Source organism: Aphis gossypii, chromosome 3 (genome assembly GCF_020184175.1).
Source record: "Aphis gossypii isolate Hap1 chromosome 3, ASM2018417v2, whole genome shotgun sequence".
Taxonomy (NCBI): domain Eukaryota; kingdom Metazoa; phylum Arthropoda; class Insecta; order Hemiptera; family Aphididae; genus Aphis; species Aphis gossypii.
In genome coordinates, this window is record NC_065532.1 from 30554916 (window position 1) to 30579662 (window position 24747).

At 26.5% G+C, this 24747-nt stretch overlaps 5 protein-coding genes across 10 annotated transcripts in view; 3 read left to right on the top strand and 2 right to left on the bottom strand.

Moving 5' to 3' along the window:
- Window positions 1–528: 528 nt before the first annotated feature.
- On the bottom strand, window positions 529–1314 carry LOC126550657 (zinc finger MYM-type protein 1-like). The gene is made up of 2 exons (XM_050202599.1): window positions 935–1314; window positions 529–841 (listed from the first exon to the last, which is right to left on the bottom strand). Exons 1-2 carry the CDS (start codon window positions 1312–1314, stop codon window positions 529–531), a joined length of 693 nt encoding a protein of 230 aa, XP_050058556.1.
- Window positions 1315–1609: 295 nt separating this feature from the next.
- On the bottom strand, window positions 1610–3506 carry LOC126551080 (zinc finger MYM-type protein 1-like). Its single transcript, XM_050203840.1, has 4 exons — window positions 3369–3506; window positions 1961–2924; window positions 1705–1880; window positions 1610–1633 (listed from the first exon to the last, which is right to left on the bottom strand). Exons 1-4 carry the CDS (start codon window positions 3504–3506, stop codon window positions 1610–1612), a joined length of 1302 nt encoding a protein of 433 aa, XP_050059797.1.
- Window positions 3507–7394: 3888 nt separating this feature from the next.
- LOC114122366 (ubiquitin-conjugating enzyme E2-22 kDa) lies at window positions 7395–9979 on the top strand. 2 transcript variants are annotated; one of them, XM_050202600.1, is made up of 5 exons: window positions 7395–7872; window positions 8323–8475; window positions 8532–8614; window positions 9309–9512; window positions 9653–9858. In XM_050202600.1, exons 1-4 carry the CDS (start codon window positions 7810–7812, stop codon window positions 9493–9495), a joined length of 486 nt encoding a protein of 161 aa, XP_050058557.1. In that variant the 5' UTR covers window positions 7395–7809; the 3' UTR covers window positions 9496–9512; window positions 9653–9858. The 2 variants fall into 2 exon arrangements, with proteins under 2 accessions (XP_050058557.1, XP_027840808.1); XM_027985007.2 differs by having other exon boundaries at window positions 7408–7872; window positions 9309–9472; window positions 9653–9979.
- A 1964-nt stretch (window positions 9980–11943) lies between these two features.
- Window positions 11944–17107, top strand: LOC114122364 (histone PARylation factor 1). Of its 2 annotated transcripts, none has more exons than XM_027985005.2 (11): window positions 11944–12110; window positions 12171–12289; window positions 12354–12495; window positions 12808–12968; window positions 13100–13274; window positions 13414–13578; window positions 13661–13797; window positions 14225–14370; window positions 14439–14638; window positions 14710–14960; window positions 16743–17107. In XM_027985005.2, the coding sequence occupies exons 2-11, from the start codon at window positions 12176–12178 to the stop codon at window positions 16788–16790; spliced, it is 1539 nt and encodes a 512-aa protein (XP_027840806.1). In that variant the 5' UTR covers window positions 11944–12110; window positions 12171–12175; the 3' UTR covers window positions 16791–17107. The 2 variants fall into 2 exon arrangements, with proteins under 2 accessions (XP_027840806.1, XP_027840807.1); XM_027985006.2 differs by having other exon boundaries at window positions 11968–12059.
- Window positions 17108–20300: 3193 nt separating this feature from the next.
- Window positions 20301–24747, top strand: part of LOC114122351 (myosin-IIIb-like) — a 32516-nt gene continuing 28069 nt past the window's right edge. For 3 of the 4 annotated variants that reach the window (XM_050203236.1, XM_050203235.1, XM_050203237.1), the window contains exon 1: window positions 20568–20686. In XM_050203236.1, the coding sequence (XP_050059193.1) occupies window positions 20659–20686 (28 nt within the window). In that variant the 5' untranslated portion in view covers window positions 20568–20658. Of the gene's footprint in view, window positions 20316–20567; window positions 20687–24747 lie in introns of those variants that run through there. The other variant, XM_050203234.1, reaches the window with a different exon arrangement.

Consider the following 24747-nt stretch of genomic DNA (forward strand, 5'->3'; position numbering starts at 1 on the left):
ATATAACATTTACAAGTGATGGTCGTGGTTGTAGGGAGAATCTAAAGCCCTTTACTCTTTAGTTACCTCCAGTGGCGCCGAAGTAAATTTTAAAACATATTTCAGTTATATAAGTAAAGAAAATTCTTCTCTTCTTCTCTTCGTCATGTATTCGGTATCGGCACCTTTTTCGTGCCGTTTGCGGTCAGATTATTTCTATCTACCTGATTATCTAATCTAATATAATATATTATATTAAATACTAAATAATTATTTATTAAACTGATTCTATACAGTACACATATAATATATTTATTGTAAAAATAAGTTTAAAATCGTATTATTATTGGATATATCAATTTTTTACTATTTGGTTGTTTATGGGTATTATCAGGCGCGAACGCAGAAAAAAATTTCGGGGGGGGTTTTTGAAATAAATATTCATAAAAATATCATACTAATCATATTGAATTTATTTTAGCTTTTAGATACCTACCTACTTTTAATAGTATACTCAATACTCATATTAATTCATTATTACAATTTACATTATAAAATAAGGTCTAGACGTCTCGGTACTTTAGCCATTATATTAATGATCTCATCATAGGTCACCTCCACGTCTCTATATAAATTTAATAGCATCAGTCCATTTAATCGCTCTTCGCCAGTCTTATTGCGCAGATATGTTTTCAGTCTTCGAAGACAAGAAAAAGACCGTTCACTTGTTGCCACAGATACTGGAAGAGTTGCACCAATCTGTAAAAATCGGTGTATTGATTGATACAATGTCGAATCACAAGTATTGAGGGCGTCTATAAATGTTTTTGGCCGTTTATCCTTTGACATATTTAAACAATGCCTGAAAGAATAGGTAATACATAAAAATAAAATTATATTATCTAATATTATAGATAGCAAAAAATAATTTTATAGATTTTAAATAATTTGTTACCTGCGCCACATGGTCATCTCAGATATAAAATCATCAGTAGATCCCTTGATGTCATTTGGCCATTCTTTTGCAAAAGTATTTACCGTTTCACTGATTTCTTTTGTATTGAGCTCTGAACACTTAATCGGCAGAATATTTTGAATTTTTGAAAGTAGTTCCCGGTGATCAATAAATCTTGTTTTTAGCTGCATTGATAAGTGGTCCAAAAAAGGGAGAAATATGGACCGACGAAAATAATCCTCTGGACTTCCTTCGTAGTTGTCTCGATTCTTCTGTACTCCAATATTCCGTGGAGGTACTAAATTAATACTCATTTTTTCCGCCATTTCTTTTGCTGCTACAAACAAGTCTTTAAATTTCAATTCCGAATCGCGACGCATCTCATTGATTTCATCATATACGTTGTTTGCGTAACCAATGCATAAGCTGAGATCACAATCTTCTTTTTGTAAAAATATACTAAGATTTTTCATTATGTTGAAAATCGGTTTTACTACTGTTAATGCTATAATAAATTGTGGTGTTTGTATCGATGCAAGTAGGGCATGAGGTTTTACTCCGTTAGTTTTCAAATTATTTTCATCCAGGTACTCTAACGATGAGCAGATATGTTCGTATACATCGTTGAACAAACTGAGTGAGTCCAAATGCTCAACCCACCGTGTTTCGCAGAATTTAAGAAGACGCGTTTGTTTCGCACTTGGGCAAGATGCTTTAATTTTATCTTTTAAAACTAGACCTGCTTTATTAGATAAGCGAAATAAATTTACAACTTCTTTAATTGTTCCTATGCAATTTCGGATGGATGATATTTTGCACGCGTGGGTAATAGCTAAATTTAAATTATGATTAGCGCAGTGGACGTAAATAGCTTCTGGATATAATTCTCGAACTTTGGTAGCACAACCGTTGAACTTTCCACTCATTGCGCGTGCCCCATCATAGCCTAAAATTTTTTATAAATGTAAAATATAACAAATTATTATATAAATAAATTATAAATTTATTATAAATATTATCACATACCTTGTCCTCTCATATTAACCAAATTTATGCCGATGTCCTTCATCTTAGTCAGCAATGTATTTGCAAGACCTTTTCCAGTAACGTCCTCAACAGGAATAAAGCACAAAAAGTCTTCTCGAATTATATATTCATCGTCAACTTTATCAATAAATCGAACACATATTGAAAATTGTTCAATGCCACTCACATCTGTACTTTCGTCAGCAATAGCAGAAAAGCATCCAGATCTGTTTACACGTTGTACGATATTTGTTGTTATTTGTTTCCCAGCTGCATCAATTATTTCATTTTGAATGCGGAAACTTAAATATGTTGCATTTGATCCAGCAGTATTCAAATGATTTGCCAAAATTTTATCACCACTGTCTAGAGCATAACGAAGTAATGCTCTAAAATTTCCGTCGTTTTCTTCCGGCATTTTTAATGATAAAGAGCCCTGATCTCGATGACCTCTTAATGGTAATCCTTGCCTTCCACACAGCAAAACGGCTCGGATGATTGGAATTAACTTTTGTCTGTTTTCAAGTAGTTGCATTTTTCGCCCTTTGTCAATTTCGCTGATCACGTCATTTTTTCGGTTTTCATAAATCAATTTAAAATTTTGTCCATCTTCTATGGCGTCAAGGTGATATTTTTTTATTTGGTGTTCTCTAAATTTTTCGAGTGCTTTCTTCCAATCTCGAAACGCAGTCTGAACCAATACATTAATGTTTTGATGACCTCCTTTTCCAACGTAATTTGATCCAAACGAGACACAATAACGGCAGTAAGCTCCGTCTTCTGCAGCAGAATACACCAACCACACAAATGAGCGTAACCACGAATGCTGAAATTTCAAATTTCGTTTTCCACTAGCTGGAAACTTGAAGTCTATATCAGGTATCCAATAATGCATAAGAACTTCGTATTTTTTAATGTCGTTCAAATTTTTTCGACAAAAATTTGCAATATCATTTGGAAAAGTCTATGGATAAATAAATAATAAATAATATTATTTTATATTTAGAAAATTTTACTATAGGTAGTGTGTGGGTATACATAATAATTAGGCTCTTGATATTATAATATTAGCTTTGTAAGTACATAATTTGAATTGTGTTACAACAAATCGATTTATAAAATTTTTAATTTTTTAGCTCATTTTTTTTACATTTTTAGGTCATATTTTCCTATATTTTTATGCATGTAAAATGTAATGAACGAATATATAATATCTTATAATATCAATATAAATATAAAAATTTAATTTAAAACCATTTAAGTGCATTTTATATTTTATTTTTGGCATTTTATATTGTATTTTTTTGACATCTTTTTAGGTTTTTAGTGCATTAAATTCACAGCTCTAATTATAATATAAAATTTAAAACTAAATAAATAATTACATAGATAGTTAACAATAACTCACATTACGACTTGCATCAGTTGCATCAGATGTTACTATCTCCGCGAATTTTCGTTTTTTTGCTGATGGACTGTCTACGGACGATTTGTCTAAATCCACATCAATTGCAACATTCGGAACTGAGGTGGTACTTTTATTCATTGGTTGAAAAAAATTTAAAATTGAACTCATTTTTGTTTTATAAACTCGTGTTTGCGTCAAATATTATGTTGTGACAATGCTTCAATCAAAACTGTAGTGAATAGCAGTGCAGTGAAATATATCGCGAGTTCGTTGGCAGTGTGATTTATCTTTATATTGAACAATGGACTTTCTAGATAATACGGGTTGTTACAAATTAATTTCCCGTAGTATATCGATAGCGACGATAATAATTACGTTCGTTGTCCACATTACGTACATCATCAAATTGATAGCCAATTTTTCGATCAGTTATTAATAACATTTTCACTGCATTTTCAGTATATTCATTGTGTAATGATAATTTTATTGTGTTACAATATTATTATAATATTGTTTTATAGTTAATAATTTATTTAAATTTATTTATTAGGTAAACATTTGAAGGTCAGGTAATTTACTTTTTATTCCTGATATTTCGGGGGGGGTTTTAACACCCAAAACCCCCCCCTGCGTTCGCGCCTGGGTATTATTATAGATAAAGTGTTAGAACTTTGTAAGTAGGTATTAAATTAAAATTGTATTATGTCAATTATATAGTTACATGTCATCGATATCCATCGATAACATTTGCTCAGTTTTTAGTATAGTATACATATTTGTAGAGTTTGTAGTCGGTATATTATAGTGTTATTAAAATGAATAATTCTGAATAATTCTTTAGAAATTTTGGAAACTACTGAAGGAAAAGCTTCAGCAGTACACAATGGTTACCAGTATAGGAAGTATCGAACCAATAACGAAAATTTAACCTGAGTATATTTGAATGAAAAAAAAGAGAGAAATTAACAGGAAGATTCAAAACAACAGGTAATACAATTTTAAATGTTACTATTCATCAATGTAAATATGACTCGGCAAAAATTGAAGTAAAAAAAAAATATAATACTGTGAAAAAACGCATACATGATTCATTAAATTTTGCCGCTCAAATTTTTCGTGAAGAGTTTACACCATAAATAGATCAGGGATTAGATTTAACAACCGAAATTCCAGTTTACTCGTCTGTAAAAACGATATTAAATCGTTTACGTAGCAAATCGCTTGGAAATTTATTGGATCCTAAATTAAGGGAAGATATTATTATATCTAGTAATTCTGAATTTGTATTATTTGATGACGAAAATGAAGATAGAATTATAGGTTTATGTTCAAGTAAAGGTAGACAAATTACTTCTGAAGGAAAAACTTGTTTTGTGAATTGCACTTTTAAAAGCTCTAGCAAATAATTTTTGTAAAGTTTATAGTGTTCATATTGATATTGGGTCTATAAACGATGAAATAAATGTAATTCTGAGTTAAGTTCTAAAATTCTGATTTATTATATGAACGCAGTTACTTAAATATGGAAGGGAAAAGAAGAAAAAAACTTATATTCAATTAGACCAACTAATCAAAAATACATTAGCTGAGTATGAAGTTGACAAAACTTTGACAAAATGTTTGTATATCATTGCTAATATTCAAAAATTAGAATAAGTTATATATTATATAATATTAATAAAAATAATAGTAACAATAATAATAAAAAAATAATTATAATTTTTTAAACCCGCCAGTAAAAATTAGTCCGCCAGAAATGAATTAGTAATTAGCTGATAATACGTATAATTGAGATTAAAAATTAAAAACTATTTATTTATTTTTTGCGTGCATTAATTATTATTTTAGTAATATAATTTATAATTCTCAATCAATAGTAGAAATATGTGTTTTATATGCTACGAGTTACGACCATATATTTTTTTAAATTTTCAAATATAAATGATCAGCGAACATACATAGTATATCGTACCATAGGATTGTATTTATAAAAATAAAATGTATGTTTGATCAAAAAACCAAGTTATATACTTTGATAAGTTTAATTATTATCGACTTAAATAATGCAATAAATTCGATCATACTAAATATGCAAAAATATGCAAAATAAAAATAGTACCATTTTCATCACAATAATATAAATTCCATTTGGACGTAGCAATAATAACATGCTGTTGCATTCAAATCCTAGCTCTGGTTATTACAAAATACAGTATTATGTATTATAATTATAATTATATGTATATCATACTATTTATGATTTGTATATTTACCTCCACTCTGGAGAATTTTACTAGCTATATATTGTAATCCTTTATATATTAATATGTGAGGGCAACTGGTACATTTGGTTGAGGGCAACTGGTATATTCGATTGGGGGCAACTGGTATATTCGATTGGGGGCGACTGGTACATTCGATTGGGGGCAACTGGTATATTCGATTGAGGGCAACTGGTACATTTGGTTGAGGGTAACTGGTACATTCGATTGGGGGCAACTGGTACACTTGGTTGAGGGCAACTGGTATATTTTTAAAAAATTGATAACAGCCGTGGGAGGCAACTGGTTAACACCCATATACTATTGTATATAGAATCAATTTAGTATATAAAGTATATTATATATATACCTTAAATTTAGATATAAATAAATTGACCGCAAACGGCACGAAAAAAGTGCCAACCGCAAATGTCCTGGAATCGAGTATTCAGACGCGGATCCTATCTACATAAACGAGAGGGACGGATTATAAATATGTATAATATAACATAGGTGAAACTACGGTTCAAGCTAGTCAAGCCATGGTCTGAACTAATGCTGGATGGATACATGGTACCTACTGACTTAAGTACCAGTTAGTAGAATTTAAAATAAAAACTAAAATCATCACAATCTAAGTTATAAGCAGGCACCAAACATTTAACATAGGTAGCCTAGTTACTGGTTATTATTATATGTCATCCATTTGTTACAGGATACAGTTTATACTCATGTTGATGATGTCGTGGTATTGTGTTGAGGGGTACCACGAAAAATCAACCTCTAGGTACCTACTAAAAAATTGTGATGAATTTGCATTAAAATGTTATATTAATTTAAAAAACAACATATCATACAATATATAAGGGTAAATAACATAGTCGCGATTAGATTATGGAACTAGGGCCTAGGGGTGGCTAATAGCCTCCCAAATATTTGTCTAACCTCTTTTGTCTCTGTGTAACTTATAAAATTCTAGCTCCCTTCAAAATTTGACCCCATGTAGTTAGTAGTTTAGTTAGTTTTAATGTTTTATAGACCTTAATTGATAAATAAGTATAGGTAAATAAAAAATGATAGATACAGTAATTTTAGTCATGTTTAATAATACATTTTGTCGTTAAAGTGTCAATAATAATACCTAATAATAAAAAATCTATTTCGATTTTAACTATATTAAATTATATGAAAAGAAAAATAAAAAAAAATATATGTATATAATGTATATAAAATATAAAAACAAAATGTATAGTACGATTGATAGTATTTTCATTAGTTATAGTTCAATTAAATTTATTTTATATTTAACCATTCACATAAAATATTTATTCTTTTTTTTCTTTTTTTGTTATGTGAAACGAAATGTAATATTTCCAATAGTGCAACTTTTCCAGTTAATTTTTATTTTTACGTAACTACACAAATACCTACTTTGGATACAATAATTGTATTAAATAGGTAGGTATATTAATAATTAATATATTATAATATATATTTTTATATAGGTATATCTTATTATTTTTATTAAATTGAATCACTTAACCTTTAAATTAACCTTGGTATTTAATCTATTCCACGGTCTTAGAAAATAAAGCTTCTAAGACCATGATCTTATTCTGTGTTTTGGATATTTTTAAAATAATTATTGGAACAATATGTACATGGAACTATTTGACTAATTATGTTGGTATCATCAGTATGACAATAATATCTTAATCAACACCACGGTTTAAGATAGACCTTAAACTGTGATCAACACTGTTTTTGTTTCATAGGATTATATTTTTGTGGGACATGAAATAATATTTTGGTTTATGGTACCGATTTATTTATCTTTATCATACGACGTGCCATGTTGAGTCTTGTGTATGTGTTATCAGTTGTGTATACATTTTAACTAACTTTTCACTGGCGGACTGTAATATTTTTTCTATGGTCTAGTCGAACTTTTTTAGTCTAGCACAACGTTTTTAGAACATTACTGTATGGCAATTTATAAACATAAATTTATCACAAAACATCAAGTCTAATACAGAATTACAGTTTTTGTCTGTAAAACGCAATATAATTTAGGTTAGCGTGAGTCCGCGATAATTGTGTCGTTGGCCGTTGTATTAATATTGGTTTTTCCGTACTTACATAATTATTCTTTATAATATTGTAAAATAAAAATAAAAATAATGAATAATATTGCGACGCAGAGAATCAAAAGGGAATTTAAAGAAGTCATTAAAAGCGAAGAGGTAATTACCTAATTTACAATTATTTTTGACAAAAATGTGTTTTTTTCTAACATTGTTTTATTATTTTAGAAAACATTTAGATATATGTAGATCCAACATTATTATTTGTTTTGTTGTGTACAACTATGTTGTGAAATTATTCTTTCATAACAATGGATCTATTTTAAGTTTAAATTGCATAATTAATTATAATTTTGTATTTATCATCAATATAATTAATTAGTGTTTTGTATATCAAACTTATTATTTAATTTCTCCATGGTGACATATTTTGTCATTTATTTATCTATAATTATCTAATTGAGAAAAACATATTATCTATTACCTATAATCTGAATTTTATTAGAAAACCAAAATGTTGATGACAATTAAGAATAGATTTATACGTTTAATTTGATTTTTGTAAGATATATTATAAATATAATTAATGTATTATATATTTTTATTTAGCTTGCTAAATGTTCAATCAAAGTTGACTTAATTGGTGATAGCTATACTGAATTAAAAGGTGAAATTGCTGGCCCACCTGATACACCATATGAAGGTGGTACATTCTTTTTAGAAATTAAAGTACCAGAAACATATCCTTTTAATCCACCTAAAGTAAGTAAACTTTTGAATTAATTTATCACATAGTAAATTGAAAAAAAAAATTATAGGTTCGATTTATGACTAAAATATGGCATCCAAATATTTCATCAGTCACTGGAGCTATCTGTTTAGACATTTTAAAAGATCAATGGTAAGTGTTAACATTTTAGAACTTTTTAAATAATTAAAATTGCGTATACTTATTATTACTGATAATCGGTACAAATTAACAAATTTATAAAAAATGGTACGTGTGCGTTATCGTGACTACCTTGATGTTAAACATATGACATGCAATGCACGTCATTTTTAATACATTTATAATAATACAAAACTACCCAAAGCTAATGCCAATGTATATGTTGATAATGTTAGCAAAATTATGGACATCGTTTTTTAACCTTGTGACCTACCTTAGGTGGTGTTGCATAGCAAATTGAGGGATATTTTCATTTTTGAATGCCCCAGCGAGCGAGGGGTAACACTGTCTCCTAATTGTCTCTAATAAAATTAGAAATAAAATTCACTTGTTAAATGCAAGATTAGAGTGGAACATGGTGACACTATAACTCATAATGTGTGGTAGTCGCGATAACGCACAAGTACCTAAAAAAATAATAAATATATAAATTGATTATATTAAAAAAAAATCTCCTTTCTCTTTTACTTGGTCTTTTTTCCTAGAATTCACTACAATCATACTAGTTAAATTATTTATCCTAAATTATATTTACTTATTTTTACAATTCTAAAATAAATTTTTTATTTATCTGTTGTATACAAAAATTTACCTTACTTTTGTAAATAAGTTCAAAAAAGTTATTCATTTAAATAAATTTTAATAGGGCTGCAGCCATGACTTTACGCACTGTACTGTTGTCTTTACAAGCACTTATGGCTGCTGCTGAACCAGACGATCCACAAGATGCTGTTGTTGCTAAACAGTATAAAGATTATCCAGAAATATTTGCTAAAACAGCTAGCCACTGGACTAATGTTTATGCTGGAGGTATAATATACAGTTTAAGTTGACTACACATTTTTTAGTGGTAATGATTTAATAAAAAAAAAAAATTGGACTATTCAAAATTATATTTAACCCAAAAATTATACTTACATATAAAGAACTATCATGAATTTTTGGCTATTTTAATTAAATGTTTAATTTTAGTTGCAATTGGTGTTTTAGGTCCAAATAAAAATACAGACTTTGATTCAAAAATTCAACGTCTCATAGATATGGGGATAGAACGTGATCAAGCACGTGGAGCATTATCTACTTATAATTGGGATTTGGAACGAGCTACAGAACAACTGTTTAGTTAGAATGGACTAATTGTTTTGAATTATGATTTAAATTATAAATATATCATTAAATCAATGTAAAATATTGAACATTATGAGTTTTTCTAAACACTGTGTTATTTAAAATTTTATTTTACACAATTTCGATTGCTTAAGTAATATTAATAGTATATTTTTCAATTAATTGTTTTTTTTATTTATTTTTAGCTAAGATATATTTCTCTCCGTTAATTGTTTCATTTTTATTGTATAATTTGTGTGTTAATATATTCTACCTACTACATATATATATATATATCTTTATATAGGTGATATAATACATATATTATATATATGTATAGGTATTATCACATGTAAAGTTTAAAGACATTTAAAGTCGTAAATTATACTAAAAATAAATAACATTGATAATTATTGATTTTTTAAAATGTATGATTGATATAGTATGTCTTATATTCTTGAAATTTAAAAATAATTGATTTTGAGTTAAATTTATATATCATTTCCAATATGTAGAAATTTGGAAGATTTTTGGAACATATTTATCCAAAAAGTAAAAAAGGCTTAGTTAAATATCAACGAATTTAAAATCTTTGTTGGTAATGTACTTAACATTGTTTACTCTAATATATTATAAGGTTATTATTTTTCTACCTAAAATGTAGGTTTTCTCTAAAATCCTCCCTACATTTATATACTGCATTAATGAGTTGTGATCGTAGTCATGACAATTCCACCTGATTTTGTTAAACTGATTAGTTAATGGTTATATACATAACACATAAATTCAATATTGAACGACATGACGTGTGTTATGTTCATTTATAGTTTTAGCAATGAAGGTGTGTTGTTTTTGAAAAAATTATGCTTGAAAATGCAAAATGGATCTCATATTATTTCAATTGAAGGCTGTAGATTATATAACTTATAATTTATCCAACATTTTATAAATCTTAATTACGAAATAACTTGTAAATTTTAGTGATTTTTAATTATTTAAAATGTTAAAATTACAAAATTAATGTCCGGCTGGGACGAATGATAGCCTAGGTTAGCGTTTCCCAAAGTATGTTCCGCGGAACCTTAGGGTTCCGTGGGATAATGTCAAAGGTTTCGCTTGATGAAGGTATGTGATTATTGAGAAAAATTTTTTTGTTTTATACTTGGAAAAAATATTAAAAATTTTGATTGAAAATTGTTTTTTCTTTTTTTAACAAATTTTAATAAAAAAATATCATTAACAGTATCGTTAAAACAATTTGTAGACTATAAAGTATTATTTTGATTTTTTTTTTTGTATAAAAATTGGAGTTGAGTTGTAATTAAAGATATAGGGGTTCCGTGAAACATAAACTATTCTTTAACAGTACCATTGTCGTAAATGTTTGGGAACCGCAGGCCTAGGTACCTATAATGGGTTAAAAATAGGTTAAACATTTTATTTCTTAAAAATTTGTATAGGAACAATAGTTTAAGTAATAGCGAGCAATAATGGTGGTAAAATAATCCAAGTTTTTGTACCTAATAAATATTTTAGATTTTTAGCGAAACAATGAATTATTGATGTTTTTTATATATATATATACATATATTCTACAATGTAATAGAATTTCAGTACCAACTTTTTTTTTTTTATCGAGAAAAACAAATCAAAATCCAAGAAATAGTTATTACTTGTGTTAAGTAGGTAATAAGTTGTGTATTTAGTTAGTTTGGGAGGAAGCAATGCGAAAGCGGTCCCCTCCCGTCGTCGGTTCAAAACGAAAAAAAAAAAAGTTAGTTGATAATTTTAATAAAAAATTAGTTATTAGCTTATATGATTTATAATAAATAAATGAAAGCATTAAAGCATAACCGTTAGGACTATAAAAAAAAATAGAATGGTAGATATTATGGTTGAAATACATCTATTTCAACCAAGGGTACTAGGTAAGATATATCTTTAAGATTAAAAACTGGTTGATCCTTAGGCCTAAGAACCTTTAGCCTGTGACAAATGACAGATTGAAAGATAATATCTAACAATAATAATACAATATATTTACATAATTAAAATATGTCTTAATGTCTTATTATAATTTATATTATTAATATTCTATTATATTCTGTAATTCGTAATCATAAACAAAATTGAAAATTAACAATAATGATAAGAAGAATAGATAAGTTAATATCAAAAAGTACGTCTTGTCGTCTTGATAAACTACTACAAAATAGTTTTTGTTTACAAGTTTACAAAATACCAATTAATTATTACTTATTATAGGTGTATTACTCATGTATTTATTCAGGTTTGTTGATTAGGATTGTGGTGAATGAAATAACTAATAACTAGTAATAAGGTACATTTATTATTTTAATGCCCATTCAACTTGTGTTTTACTAAGTCTTCGATATTATAGACAAGATGGAAAAGTTTTTTGCATACCAAAAAGATAGTAGAGAACCATGTAAATATGGGAGAAAATGTTTCCAAACAAATAAAGAGCATACAGATAAATATAAACATCCACCTACCAAAGTAAGATATCTTATAAATTAATTTATTTCGTATTAAGTATTTATAGTGGGATCTATGTTTTTAGGATGATATTAAAGTGGACGATAAAAAAATGACAAGAAAAAGAGATTTAAAAGGAAAATTAAAATCATCCAATAAAACTAATGGAGAATCATCAAATAGTGATCATAGTAATAGACCAAATGAACAAAGTCACAACAGTAGTGGTATGTATGAATTTTAAATCCTATACCATCAATTCAAAATAATAATAACTGCTTGTACCTTTTCTTTAAAGTAGTATCTGATTCCCAAAATATTATTGAATACAGATTTTTAAAATTGGAAATATATTTTTGTACATATTATTTAACCCTCTAATAATTAGTTTACCAAACTTTTAATGTTTATGAAAATATAAATATACTTAAGTTAAGATTTATTGATTACATAAAATTTGATTTAATATTCAAATTTATTTTAAAACATTAAGACAGTTAAATTTTCAAAAGGTATTTTTAATTTTTTTATTTTTATAGAAATAAATGACATGGAAGTACCTGAACGTCCTGAACAAACAATAACCACTTCCAACAGTGAACCTAATAGTATTACTTCTTCAAGTAACCAACAAAACTCGACTGAATATGCGGTGCCATCAATGAGACAACATTCTCAACAACAGCAACAATTGTTATTGGTAAATAAAAAAAATTACTCAGATTAATTTAATTTTTAATGTATTTATGTATGTTATAGTAATGACAATTTTTGTTTTGTAATTATTCCTTAAATTAAAAACGTATAAAATATGATCATTGATATTTTTAGACCAATAGTACATTAGAAGATTGCAGTGTTGATGATGGTATTGTTCCATCTACACCAACATTATTTACACCTCGACGTTTAGATGGAGAAACTGTTAGTTCACCTCATGTACCATCTAGCAATCAAATACAAAGATTTACATTTGTTGGCGAATCTCAGCCATCTCAAACTCCAGGTAATTTTAATATTTTAAATATAATCATAAAACTATACGATTTAACATTTTTTCTATACAGGTCTTTTCAAATAAATTATTAATTATCTGATGTTTGATTTTATTAAAGTGATTGAAATATTTTTTAATACATATCTAGACTTAAATGATAGAGAACAGCCAGACGATCCACCTGTACAAAATGAAACTGATTTTGACTGTTTAAAAAAAAAAATTTCTGAATTATTCCTTATAAAAGAAATGCCAAAAGAGTTTTATGATCTTTGGTCTTTTTGTAAAAGACTGTGTTCTACTCATCCAGAAGGTTTGATATTATCATTATTTACTTTAACTATATTTGCCTAATTCAATTTAACAAATTAATTTGGTTTTTTATGTAAATTTAGATGCATTATTATCAGTTGGATTGAAATTAGTTGGACCTTATGATGTATTAGCAGGGCATATGAATGGGTTTAATGCTAATGATGTTGAAAAGACAGTTCTACATTGGCGTTATTATTACGATCCTCCAGAATTTCAAGTATGTGTGTTTAGTGTTTACTAAAATATTACTTGGCTTAACACGTCTACTGGGCATGTCTTTGCTGTTCTTACCTAATACGTATGTCACTTTTTTTTAAAAATAACATAAAAAAGAAACTCCTATGTGGTGGTATATTCAAACGTTACATATTTTAAAACATGCATTTAATCACGCTAAATAATAATAAAATAATATTCATTATTGTGTAGGGAACTATGAACCATTAACTTTAAATATAAATTGGCACCAAATGACGTCAGTGTGTTGCTGAATTAAATGATCCACATGATGCTAATATAATTGGCATCAATGCACAGTTAACGTGTTAAGAAAATAATTTTATATTGTTTTAAACTGTTTAAAGTATTATAGTCTATTATTTTATTAATTGTTTAAACCTTTCTTTATTTTATTATTTTTTTAGACAATTTTAGCTAGTACTACTTCAGAATTTCATATTGGTTATTATAGGGATGTACCATTAGAATTTCCTGTTTATATTGTTTCTAATGATTCAAGTAAAAACTGTACTATTCAAAGATTAGGAAAGAGTTTATTTCAGGTTTTACGGTAAATTTCAATTAAATACTATTTATTTTTGTTTCAAGTTAAATTTTTATTTTTTTTATCTTTTTTAGACACCACCTACAACGCTTAGATAGTAAAATAGCAAATACACTTCAAAAAAAATTGTATGCTTATCAAAAACAAAAAGTTACTGAAATATTACTAGGTCGAGAATCTTTACCAGTTTCAAAAACATTTCATAAAGCTGGAATTGTAGTTCCATATGATAGAAAAACTGATATTGGTTATCGGCCTCTATCAGAATCTGAATGTATGTTGATAAAAAATTATGAAATTGTGTCAACTTAGTATTTTGAATAATTTACAATATTATTTATTTAGATAATTTAAAAAAAATTTTAAAATCGTATCATGAAGCAAGCGAAAGTAAAAAAATGGAGGTAATGGATAAATTACAACCAATTATAAGTTATGCCAATATAGCAAGTGATGAGTGTGACTTTGGCACCGGATTTGAATTAGGCATTGATTTTTTTTGTGATGGAAATCCTGATCTTCATCGTATTTGCAAACAGCTCTTGGTAACTGCTTACAGCTTACTCAGAAGACCTCAATTTGCAACTATTATTAAGGTAATTATTACTAATTTTACAATTGAATATTCAAAGCCTCAAAGGTTGTAATAATTATTATTAGAGGTTTGATGTTTATGTGCTTAAAATACTTGAGTATGACTTATGCATATATAGGTACATAAAAAAATGACAAAATATTCTTGCACTTAAATATTAAAATAATACTATAATAGTATATTGAAATATGTTTATTTTTGTATGTATACACAAAATACCAATTTTAAGAGGATGTCAGCGCAATATTTGTTTTCTCTCAGACCCACGCACAACATGGATAAAACTCTTTCACATTAAATTGTTTTTTTTTTTTTTATAATTTTTGGGTAATCTTAGAGCAAATTAATTATTACAAAAACTCTAGAGAATAATATTTTTGATATTTGATTTTGTATTATGACTTTCAAAGTAAAAAAAAATATTGTAAATTTATGTTTAAATTGTTTTAAAACAATATTTAAACAAATCCATGTGTTATACTGTCAAAAATATTATTCTATCATTTTTATAATGGGTGATTTTACTCTCTAAGATTACTCAAAATCATAAAAATAATTATACTACGTGAATGCGTTTTGTCTATGTTGCGAATGGGTAAGAGAGAGAAAACAAACAGTGTGCTGACATCCTCTTAAATAGAAGAATCTCATCACTTAACCTTTCTATAGTATCATGTATATCTTAAAATATTTGAAACAATTACAATAAAATAATTTAAATGTATAAGAAAAAAAAAGAAAATTTAAATCATTATATTAATATATATATTTTGGATATCGTTTGGATTATATTTTAAAGTTAAAAAATATTAATAATATTCTTAAATGTGCATTTATATTCTAATATTATTATATATGCAAAACGGAAACTATAGCATTATTCAATAAAATGATTATTAGATTGGTTGGAGGGGTGACTTGTTCAGCATATTATATTATATTGTTAAGAGACTAACTATCACTATTTACCATGAGGCTATTGAGAACTGTAGGAACTAGGAACATCAACATTTTCATTGAAATTGTACCCCTGATCATACATGATATAATAAGTACTAAATAAACTTAAAATTTAAGTTTAATTTATTGAAACTAGTAAATTTTTGTATTAAAATTTAGACTACTAATACTATTATTTTTGTTTTTTAACAAAAAAAAAAAAAAAAATACTTATAACTCACATTTTACAACATTAATTGATATTTTAAAATAAAATAAAATTTATTATTTTATTGTACATGGTTATACATTTTGTGACGTCTATTATGTTATTATGTTAAAAACTATAAAAATATAAGTAACAGAAGAATTGCTCCCTTTAGTGCCCACTTATTAAAAACACACCCCAAATAATAATCAACGGTTTTATATCTTTTTTTACCTTCTAAGTGACATGCCAATTTTTGGGGACTGGTCTTATTTTACATGTCAAGATGTTGCAGATGGTTCTTGGTTAATTGGAAAAGCCTGGGGGGGAAGTTGGTAATTACTGGCCAATGGGCTCCAGAGTCCTGAAGCCACCACGTGCGAAAATGCCCTGTGGCTACTTCAGAATTAAACCCGAGACCCCACTCGCCAGAACATGAATTAGTTCACACCCACTCCGGCCACGGGTGACCCCCCATAAGTAAAATTCACCTCTAAAAATTAAAAATGCTCAAAGGAGTACTATGCCCATGTTAGAAATCTTTGATCTTAATAAACTGCTTAACTAATCAAATCTATTTATTTAATAATACTTCTAATATTACACGAACACTTATAGTGAATATTTTTTTTCCAGGCTCATCTGAACAACAGAAGAAAAGGTCCAAACATGAGTATATTATAAATGTATTAATACCTATTATAAATCCTATTTTACTGTCAAGTTTTTTTATATATACTTAACATTTATTTTTTCATTTAAATGATTTTTCTAATTTAAGTAACACAATAAAAGTGTACTATAAATTATATAATAAGTTATTCAATATTTTTTATTTTTACTTTAGTTTTATTAGAAATTAAATTTTGTGAATGATATTCATTATATACATGCTTAGAAGTATAATTTTTGATAATTATTACCTAACATGTTTTAACTATTTTATTTTCTTATATTTATTTCAAAGTATTTGGTAATAAAGGTAAAAATGGTAAGTTCAATCTGCATTACTCTTTTATAACCTTTCCCAAGTCCATTTAAGAGTCAGTAGATTGTTTTTTTTTTTTATATATTTATCATAGTTCATATAAAAATTAAAATGTAGTAAGACACCAACGAGAGAACATACCCAGATATTAATTGTTCTTAGGTACCTAAAAGTTTTATAATAGGTCAATTCATTGTAATATCAAAACTAAAAGCACACCTGTGAGTTTGGACGTCTATTACTACGTCGCCGAGTGCCATATGAACTTCAGAAATATGTTCATCTTATTATAAATTGTCTTAGCTTTTCTAATATGTAGGTTAAGTGCTTTGCCACCATTCGGAACACTGTCAAATAAACTATAAACCACACAAGGATAAATGTTTTGTCTTGTAGGTACTGCGGCTGCTAGGAGCTTAAACGTCTATTGTCTATTACTATGTTTTTCATAACTCTAAAATCATTGTTGTTGCGCCTGTCTTATCACTAGTCAGTAGTCGTCCAAAAATAGTTACACAGCTTTAGCCACTCAACTTCACACTCGTAAATACATTTATTTATTTATAATTAAAAATTATGATATTAAATATAAATACCTAAAATATATGATAGTAAAAAAATCTTTCATTAGTGATTAAGACCAACATTGCTGGTTTTTTATGAAAAAAAATAGTTTAGTGAATTTTGACTTAATTTTTAGATTCATCAGAAGGAATGATAAATATGTATATTGATTTTACAATAATGTATTGATGTGTCTTTTTTATGCGTGTATAGAAAACAAGTAGTCAAAATAATGCATTGATTATCAATTTTAAGGGTGTTAAGAATCGCTAATTGGATCCATATTTTTTTACAAGTTATCATTTATCTATAAACATTTAAAATCTTACATTTTTTTAGTTTTATACATTTTAATAAAATGGTTTTTTGCTTTGTCAAAGAGTTAGACTTCTTAAATGTGTATATTAGATTCAATTTATCATAAAAATCCATCCTCAAAATAGAAAATCAAAAATTAATAATGTACATATTATGTAAACAGTAGGAACACGGTACACTGTATCTACTCTATAGTCTGTAACTATGTACACTTGTCAAAGTTACACTATTCACTTAACTATGTTAAGTGTATTATGTTCTGTGTACTTACTAGTGTCATGTCTACAGTGTGCTTAAACATCAAATTGAATCAAGGTTTACTCAATGCACGCACTACTCAAGTTAATAGCAATAGGTACGTTGTACCATAGAATATAACAGTAGTATGTACGTACGTAATAATAATATACTATACGTCCATACATATAGTTCATCTCTTCTAAAAAAATAATATTCAAGGCCATTGAGGCAGCTTAATATGTCTCATAGTAATCCAATATTTTCTAACTACCTTTTTACCGACATTTTTGAATTTTTCTTTATATTGCTATACGAGTACGTTAATCATATACTGGTTTTCTCATATGTATATTCAAGTGTGTGTAATTTTAAGTAATTTTTTTATTATTTAACCAAAAGGTTACAACAGATTCTGCATGTGTAGGTTTATTAGAATTATTATTTTAATACAGTAGTTCTCAATCTTTTTAGGATCACGACAGTGCCACAACTAGGTTTTGTGGAGCCCTAATGCGAAAAATGTTATGCCCCCCTGTACTCGTATTATAGTAAGTATAATGAAAAAAAGTTAGTGTTGCAACTAACTTTTGATATACCTACCCCTAATACCAGACAAAATACATAGCTCCCAATTTTCAAAATGTTTAAATTTATTTTGGTTATACTAAGTTTATCATATTCTTAAACACAACTCTAATAATACTTCAGTTATCAGCAGTCAAGTAATCAAATTAATGAATAGTAATTAATTTATTAAACAATATTACATTCAAATTTAAATTAAAAAATAATCTAAATTTAATAAATATTAAACAATAATTTTATTTTAAAAAGTTTTTCTTTCTAGATTTAATATTAGTGATCATCACTACCCAAATTTTTCCCTGAAAAACTATCGCGAGTCACAACCCACATGATTTTACTTTTACAGAAAATAGTTCTAAAAAATCAAAGTTTGTTTATTGCTTTTATTACTATAAAGTTAATACATTTGTAATGAATATACGTATACCTAATTTTACAAATGTATTTTTAATATTGAGGCGTATGAGACGTGTGTGCTTGTTTCCCGACGTGGTTGATAACAGCAAATTATAATTATATCATATCGAATATCATAAATATTTTAGAATCTATATAATTAATAACATTTTCAAGACTCACTACAAATTGACTCCCGACCCACAGTTTGAAAAACGCTGTTTTGGTAAATTAATTTTTAAATGAGTTAAATACTCCTGTAAAATATTAAAATTTCAACATTGAAAAAGTTCCCAACGAACAATAGGTATAATAATATCACAGAATATATTATATAACAATATATAATATGTTCACAATACAAATAATACAATGTGATCACAATCGGTTTCTCTTATCTCTCTTTAAATCTATTTAATTTTCCGTTGAAAAAAAATAACATGCTTCCCATTTGTGGAATTTGAAATGGTATTGATATAATAGTGGTGTCAAAGCCCATTTTCAAGTCTTGTGGACACAATAGCTGGTTCATGGTTGTAATTATTGTGGGTTAGTCATGTGAAAGAAAAAAATTGGATTATATGTATATTGTATATTTGTTTTTGGACCCGTAGAGTAGGGTTAAGTGGGCGATGATAAAAAAAATATTATACAAGACCAGTTTTAATTATCTACCCCATCGATAGTCTAAATTACTATGTAGCCATGTACCTGAATAATTATATAAGTATTTAACTATTGAAGTTTCAATCAATTGGGCTTGTAAGTTTTTTACCTAGAGATACTTCTAGACCTACCTATATATTTCAATTTTCTGGAATCATTTTATAAAACAGACTACCATTGATATGGCATGCATTATTTATAGGTATAATAAGCCTCTTATAGAAGTGCAGCCTTGTAACTGACGATAATTTAATAAACAGGCTATGGTATGGCTGTGTATTGTTCTCCAAACAAAACATTTTCTGTATGAACTTTGCAAAGTTAACAATTTATAGTGATATTTAAAATAAAATAATCATTACTGTTTTATATTTTTTATATGTATATAATCTATATAATCTATACTATGGATGAACAGATGGTTTATCGATAGAGGATGTCAGCCATGCATAGTAATAATATTATGATGAATTCCTAACAGTAAAGTGGTTATGTCATTTAAAATTTTTTTTGTTATTATCCAATTTATTGTTTATAGTTTTTTTTTTTAACATATAGTTACATTAAAAATTATATTTTACTTATATTATTATTATTTTTTTATATACTCGTACATATTTTATTTTAATTATTCACACGAGTTCTAATATGGCTCTCTCTATATTATATTATTTATATTAAACGAGTGTTATTTAATTTTCTAGGCTATGAATGTTATGATGAACGAATAATTAAAATATTTTAATAAACTCAGATTATTATATACTCCTGAAAAATCTATGAATTTTCAGCAACATGTCATACATCGATGTGCTTCAAAATTGTGAGTATTCAGTAATATAAAAATACAATAATATCTTAATAATATAATATAATCTTTATACAATTATAATTCATACGATTCGTAAGAAACATTAAGTTTTAATTTACAAAGATTCGTTTTAACCTTTAGTTGACATATTATGTATTTATTTATTTATTTATTTATTTAATAATTATTTAAAAATAATGTAACAGTAATTACAAATTTAACTGTATGAGTGTATAAATACAATTAATTTTAATTAATTCAAATGGCAACCGAATAAATAATCGGGTTTATAGTACTGGAATGCAAATACAATAATAATAAATATGTTGCATCAAATTATAATCAAATATTACAAGTGAATAAGTGATACTGTAGGTAGGTAGTCTATAATATTATTACATCTGAACTGAATTTGTTGATGCATTGCTCTTAAAAAACTACTGATATATTGTACACACTAATTGACCAATGTAACTATCTGCTCTATCTGCTACAAGCCATCTTATTTTTAATATTTAGAATAGATTCAAAACAATAATAAATTTAAAATTTAATATTGACATGTTGCCTAGAAATTATTTTATAAGTTTTTATAAATGTATAAATATAATCTGTAGTTACTGATAACTGTAACACTATTAAAACGTATACTCGAACAAATTCGTTAATATTTTATTTTTTTACAATATTTAATATGATTATTGATTAAATAATTCAAGTATTTAAAATTTTGAGTTAAAAAATGAAAAAAAAAAGTGTGACTAGTTATAATTTATAATAATATATTATTGAAACAATTATATTTTATATTATGTTCAAATCATATTGGTTAAAATATTTGGTTGTATTTTATGAGACATAGGTAGACTTAGGTATGTACCTAAGTAAATACTTTATGTTCAATTATTTTTATTCATTTTATAATTGAACCGATTTCCGATTTTGATTATTTAAATTACATTTATATTATATAAAGTATGTAGGTACTTTTACGAATTTAAGAGTTGTATAACTTACGAATAGAAATAATTTTATTTAATATTAAATTATTTGTACAACTTTTCTTAGTAACATTACTACTATTTCAACTGATTTGTTAGTGATATAGATTTTGTTTTATAACTGCATTATGCCAATATACATACCAGATGTCCAGACTGCAGATAATATAAGTACCTAATTAGTTAATAATTATATTAAAATATTTTAATTGATCACATTTTTCAACTAACAAATTGTTTTATGTCCATTGATAATATTAATATAATTACTATATAATTGATACGATAAAATTCCTTTTGGGTTTTTGGTTAACTATTAATCCTACCAAAAATGCTTTAAAAACCAAAAAAGTTGAAAAAATGCAAAATAAAAGTTTCATTTTTAAATTCTCTGATGTATGAATCGAATAATATACTTGAAAAGAAGCATTAGCCGATGCTATACCCACTAAAAAATGTATTTTGCGGGACGCAATTAGTATGTTACAAATCACAATAATTTTTATATCGGGGAAGCGATTCGTATATGCTGCAGCCGTTAAATTTTACTGGGGCGCAATTAATTTTACTAAAAAACTCACATAAACATTATCTTAAATGTTAAGGTCAATAAATGAGTAAGTTATTTGCTATGGTTTAAAATCTACATAAGAAGTTTATTAATTATTAGCTAACCTATTTACTTATATATTATGAATTGTAATAGTTTATTAACACGCAGACTTATAATAAATCATGGTTATTGTCTCTTATACTAAAGTATGGTTTTAAAATCAAATTTTGTTTTTATAACAGATAAAAAATGATGACGTGATTTTTTAGAGTATTGATATCTTAGCTCTAATTATTATAAGTATTAACAATACCATATTAAACATTTGGTTTATATATAGACATCATGTATACCTAATAACTATGTGCATATTATAATATTATGTTTTTTCTATTATTTAATTATGATTTGTACCTATGCTACCTGAAGTAAATACCTAGTACCTACCTACTTACAATATTAAGAATTTAGAAAACAATGACGTTTTTATTTTTTTAACCACACTAACTAAAAAAACGTTCTTCCTAATTGTGTTTATATAAACTATACAGATATACACTTAATACAATATATATATATTGTTATAAATTATAAATGCAGAATTCGACATAGTATATGTACGTAATATTCTGAATTTCTGAATTCTCACGCGTAGACGTATAGGCGTGTGTTTAGGTACTGTTTGGGTCATATTCTAATATTCATACATAAATACATAATAATATAAGCAACCTTTATATACATACTGCGGGCTAGATACTTAAAATAACTATTACTATTGGGAATCTTCAACTTCCAATTTTTTTTTTAATATACGTATTATATTAAGATATGTATAAAAATGATTGAAATTTCAAAATTGTTAATAATTTGTTAATAAATATATAGACAAATATTAAAATTAAAGTAAAGGATTATCATGTTACCGCCATCACCGAGTTGTTATTATATAAATGGTTTGTTTAAAATTATGTTCTATATAATATTTATAAACATTAAAAATTCACTTTATTTTAGATATTACTGATTAGGTTCACTTCACGCATAAAATATGTATACCGATATCCAACAAATAAGTATATATTTTTATAGATCTATATTTTATAGGCATATAAAATATAGCTACGGTAGCTGGTATAGCTGGTAGCTACGGTAAATACTTATTTTAGTTATAAAGTTATTGGATTTGGATAGCTATATTATATTATTTGATATTAAAATATTCCTAATACGCTTGAAAACAATATTACGCAGTTAAATTTTCTGAAATACGAAAAAATGAAAATAATTATTATCGAATACTTTTTGACGAATTAAAGTAAAAGAAGTCATACAAAAAGCCATTTGAAAATTGCAAGAAAACCCACGAAATTAGATTATGTTCTATCTATGTATTATAATTTAAATAAATCGTTGTGTGTACAACATATTTTAATATAATATAACTTTTTAATGAATTTCCCATTGAAAATATTTGTGTAATATGCTATTGTTATAATAGATACACCCACATACTCTGATGTATCGTGTATACACTATACACCTATACGTATCTAATGCCAGAAAACCCCGTTTGTTCGGATTTGGAACACAAAATAAAAATTATCGCTGTCAAGTCATTAAGGATTAAGGTTCGTCAAAACGAAACCATGCCATGAGAATTTCGGTAATTTGCGTAGATAAAACAACTAACGTTGCACTGCCGCACTGGTATCATAAAGCGAATGGTGATCACGACTAACATTTACAATTATATTATAATATTTTTATGAATATTATTATTATTATCATTATATACCTAGCTAATTTGAATGAAAAAACCTTCTTGGAACTTTTTAACTTATTTGATAATTTTGAAATGCATGTAATAATTTATATTCTATATTTCTATTACGTATCTATTAAATATTATAATATTTTGTTCACAGCTATTAACTATGATGTTCCCACGTTATGACACTTCCAAATTGCTCTATAATCTATATTTTGATGTCAACAGTATATACCAAATTTTAGTTTTCGTGTGTATTGGAAACTTATGAGTATTTGACTAGGTAGTTTTAACTTTTAAATCTAAAAAAAATTTTTTTTGAATAGAAAATATGTATGCAAATAGATAAATGTAGATCTATATAAGTAAATCATCCATACGCAGGCACGTACACAAAAAAATTCAGGGGGGGGTTATAAAAAAATTTACAATAATCAATATTTATCAATGAATGATGTATAAATAAAATACACAACTATTAATTTTCGGGGGGTTGAACCCCCCCTGTATACGTGCTTGTCTATACGGCTAGATTACTGGACTCTGAATGACTAATTGAACATGAATGAACATTGATATAATATGTATTAATATCGGCTTAAATGTTAAGGTTATAAGTTATAATAGTTTTAACCCTAGAAATGAAAAGTAATGCATTATACATTCCACATCCACAATATGGTCAGATGGTCGATATATACTATAGGTATACTATGTATGATACATCTACCTATTCCACCTGACTCTG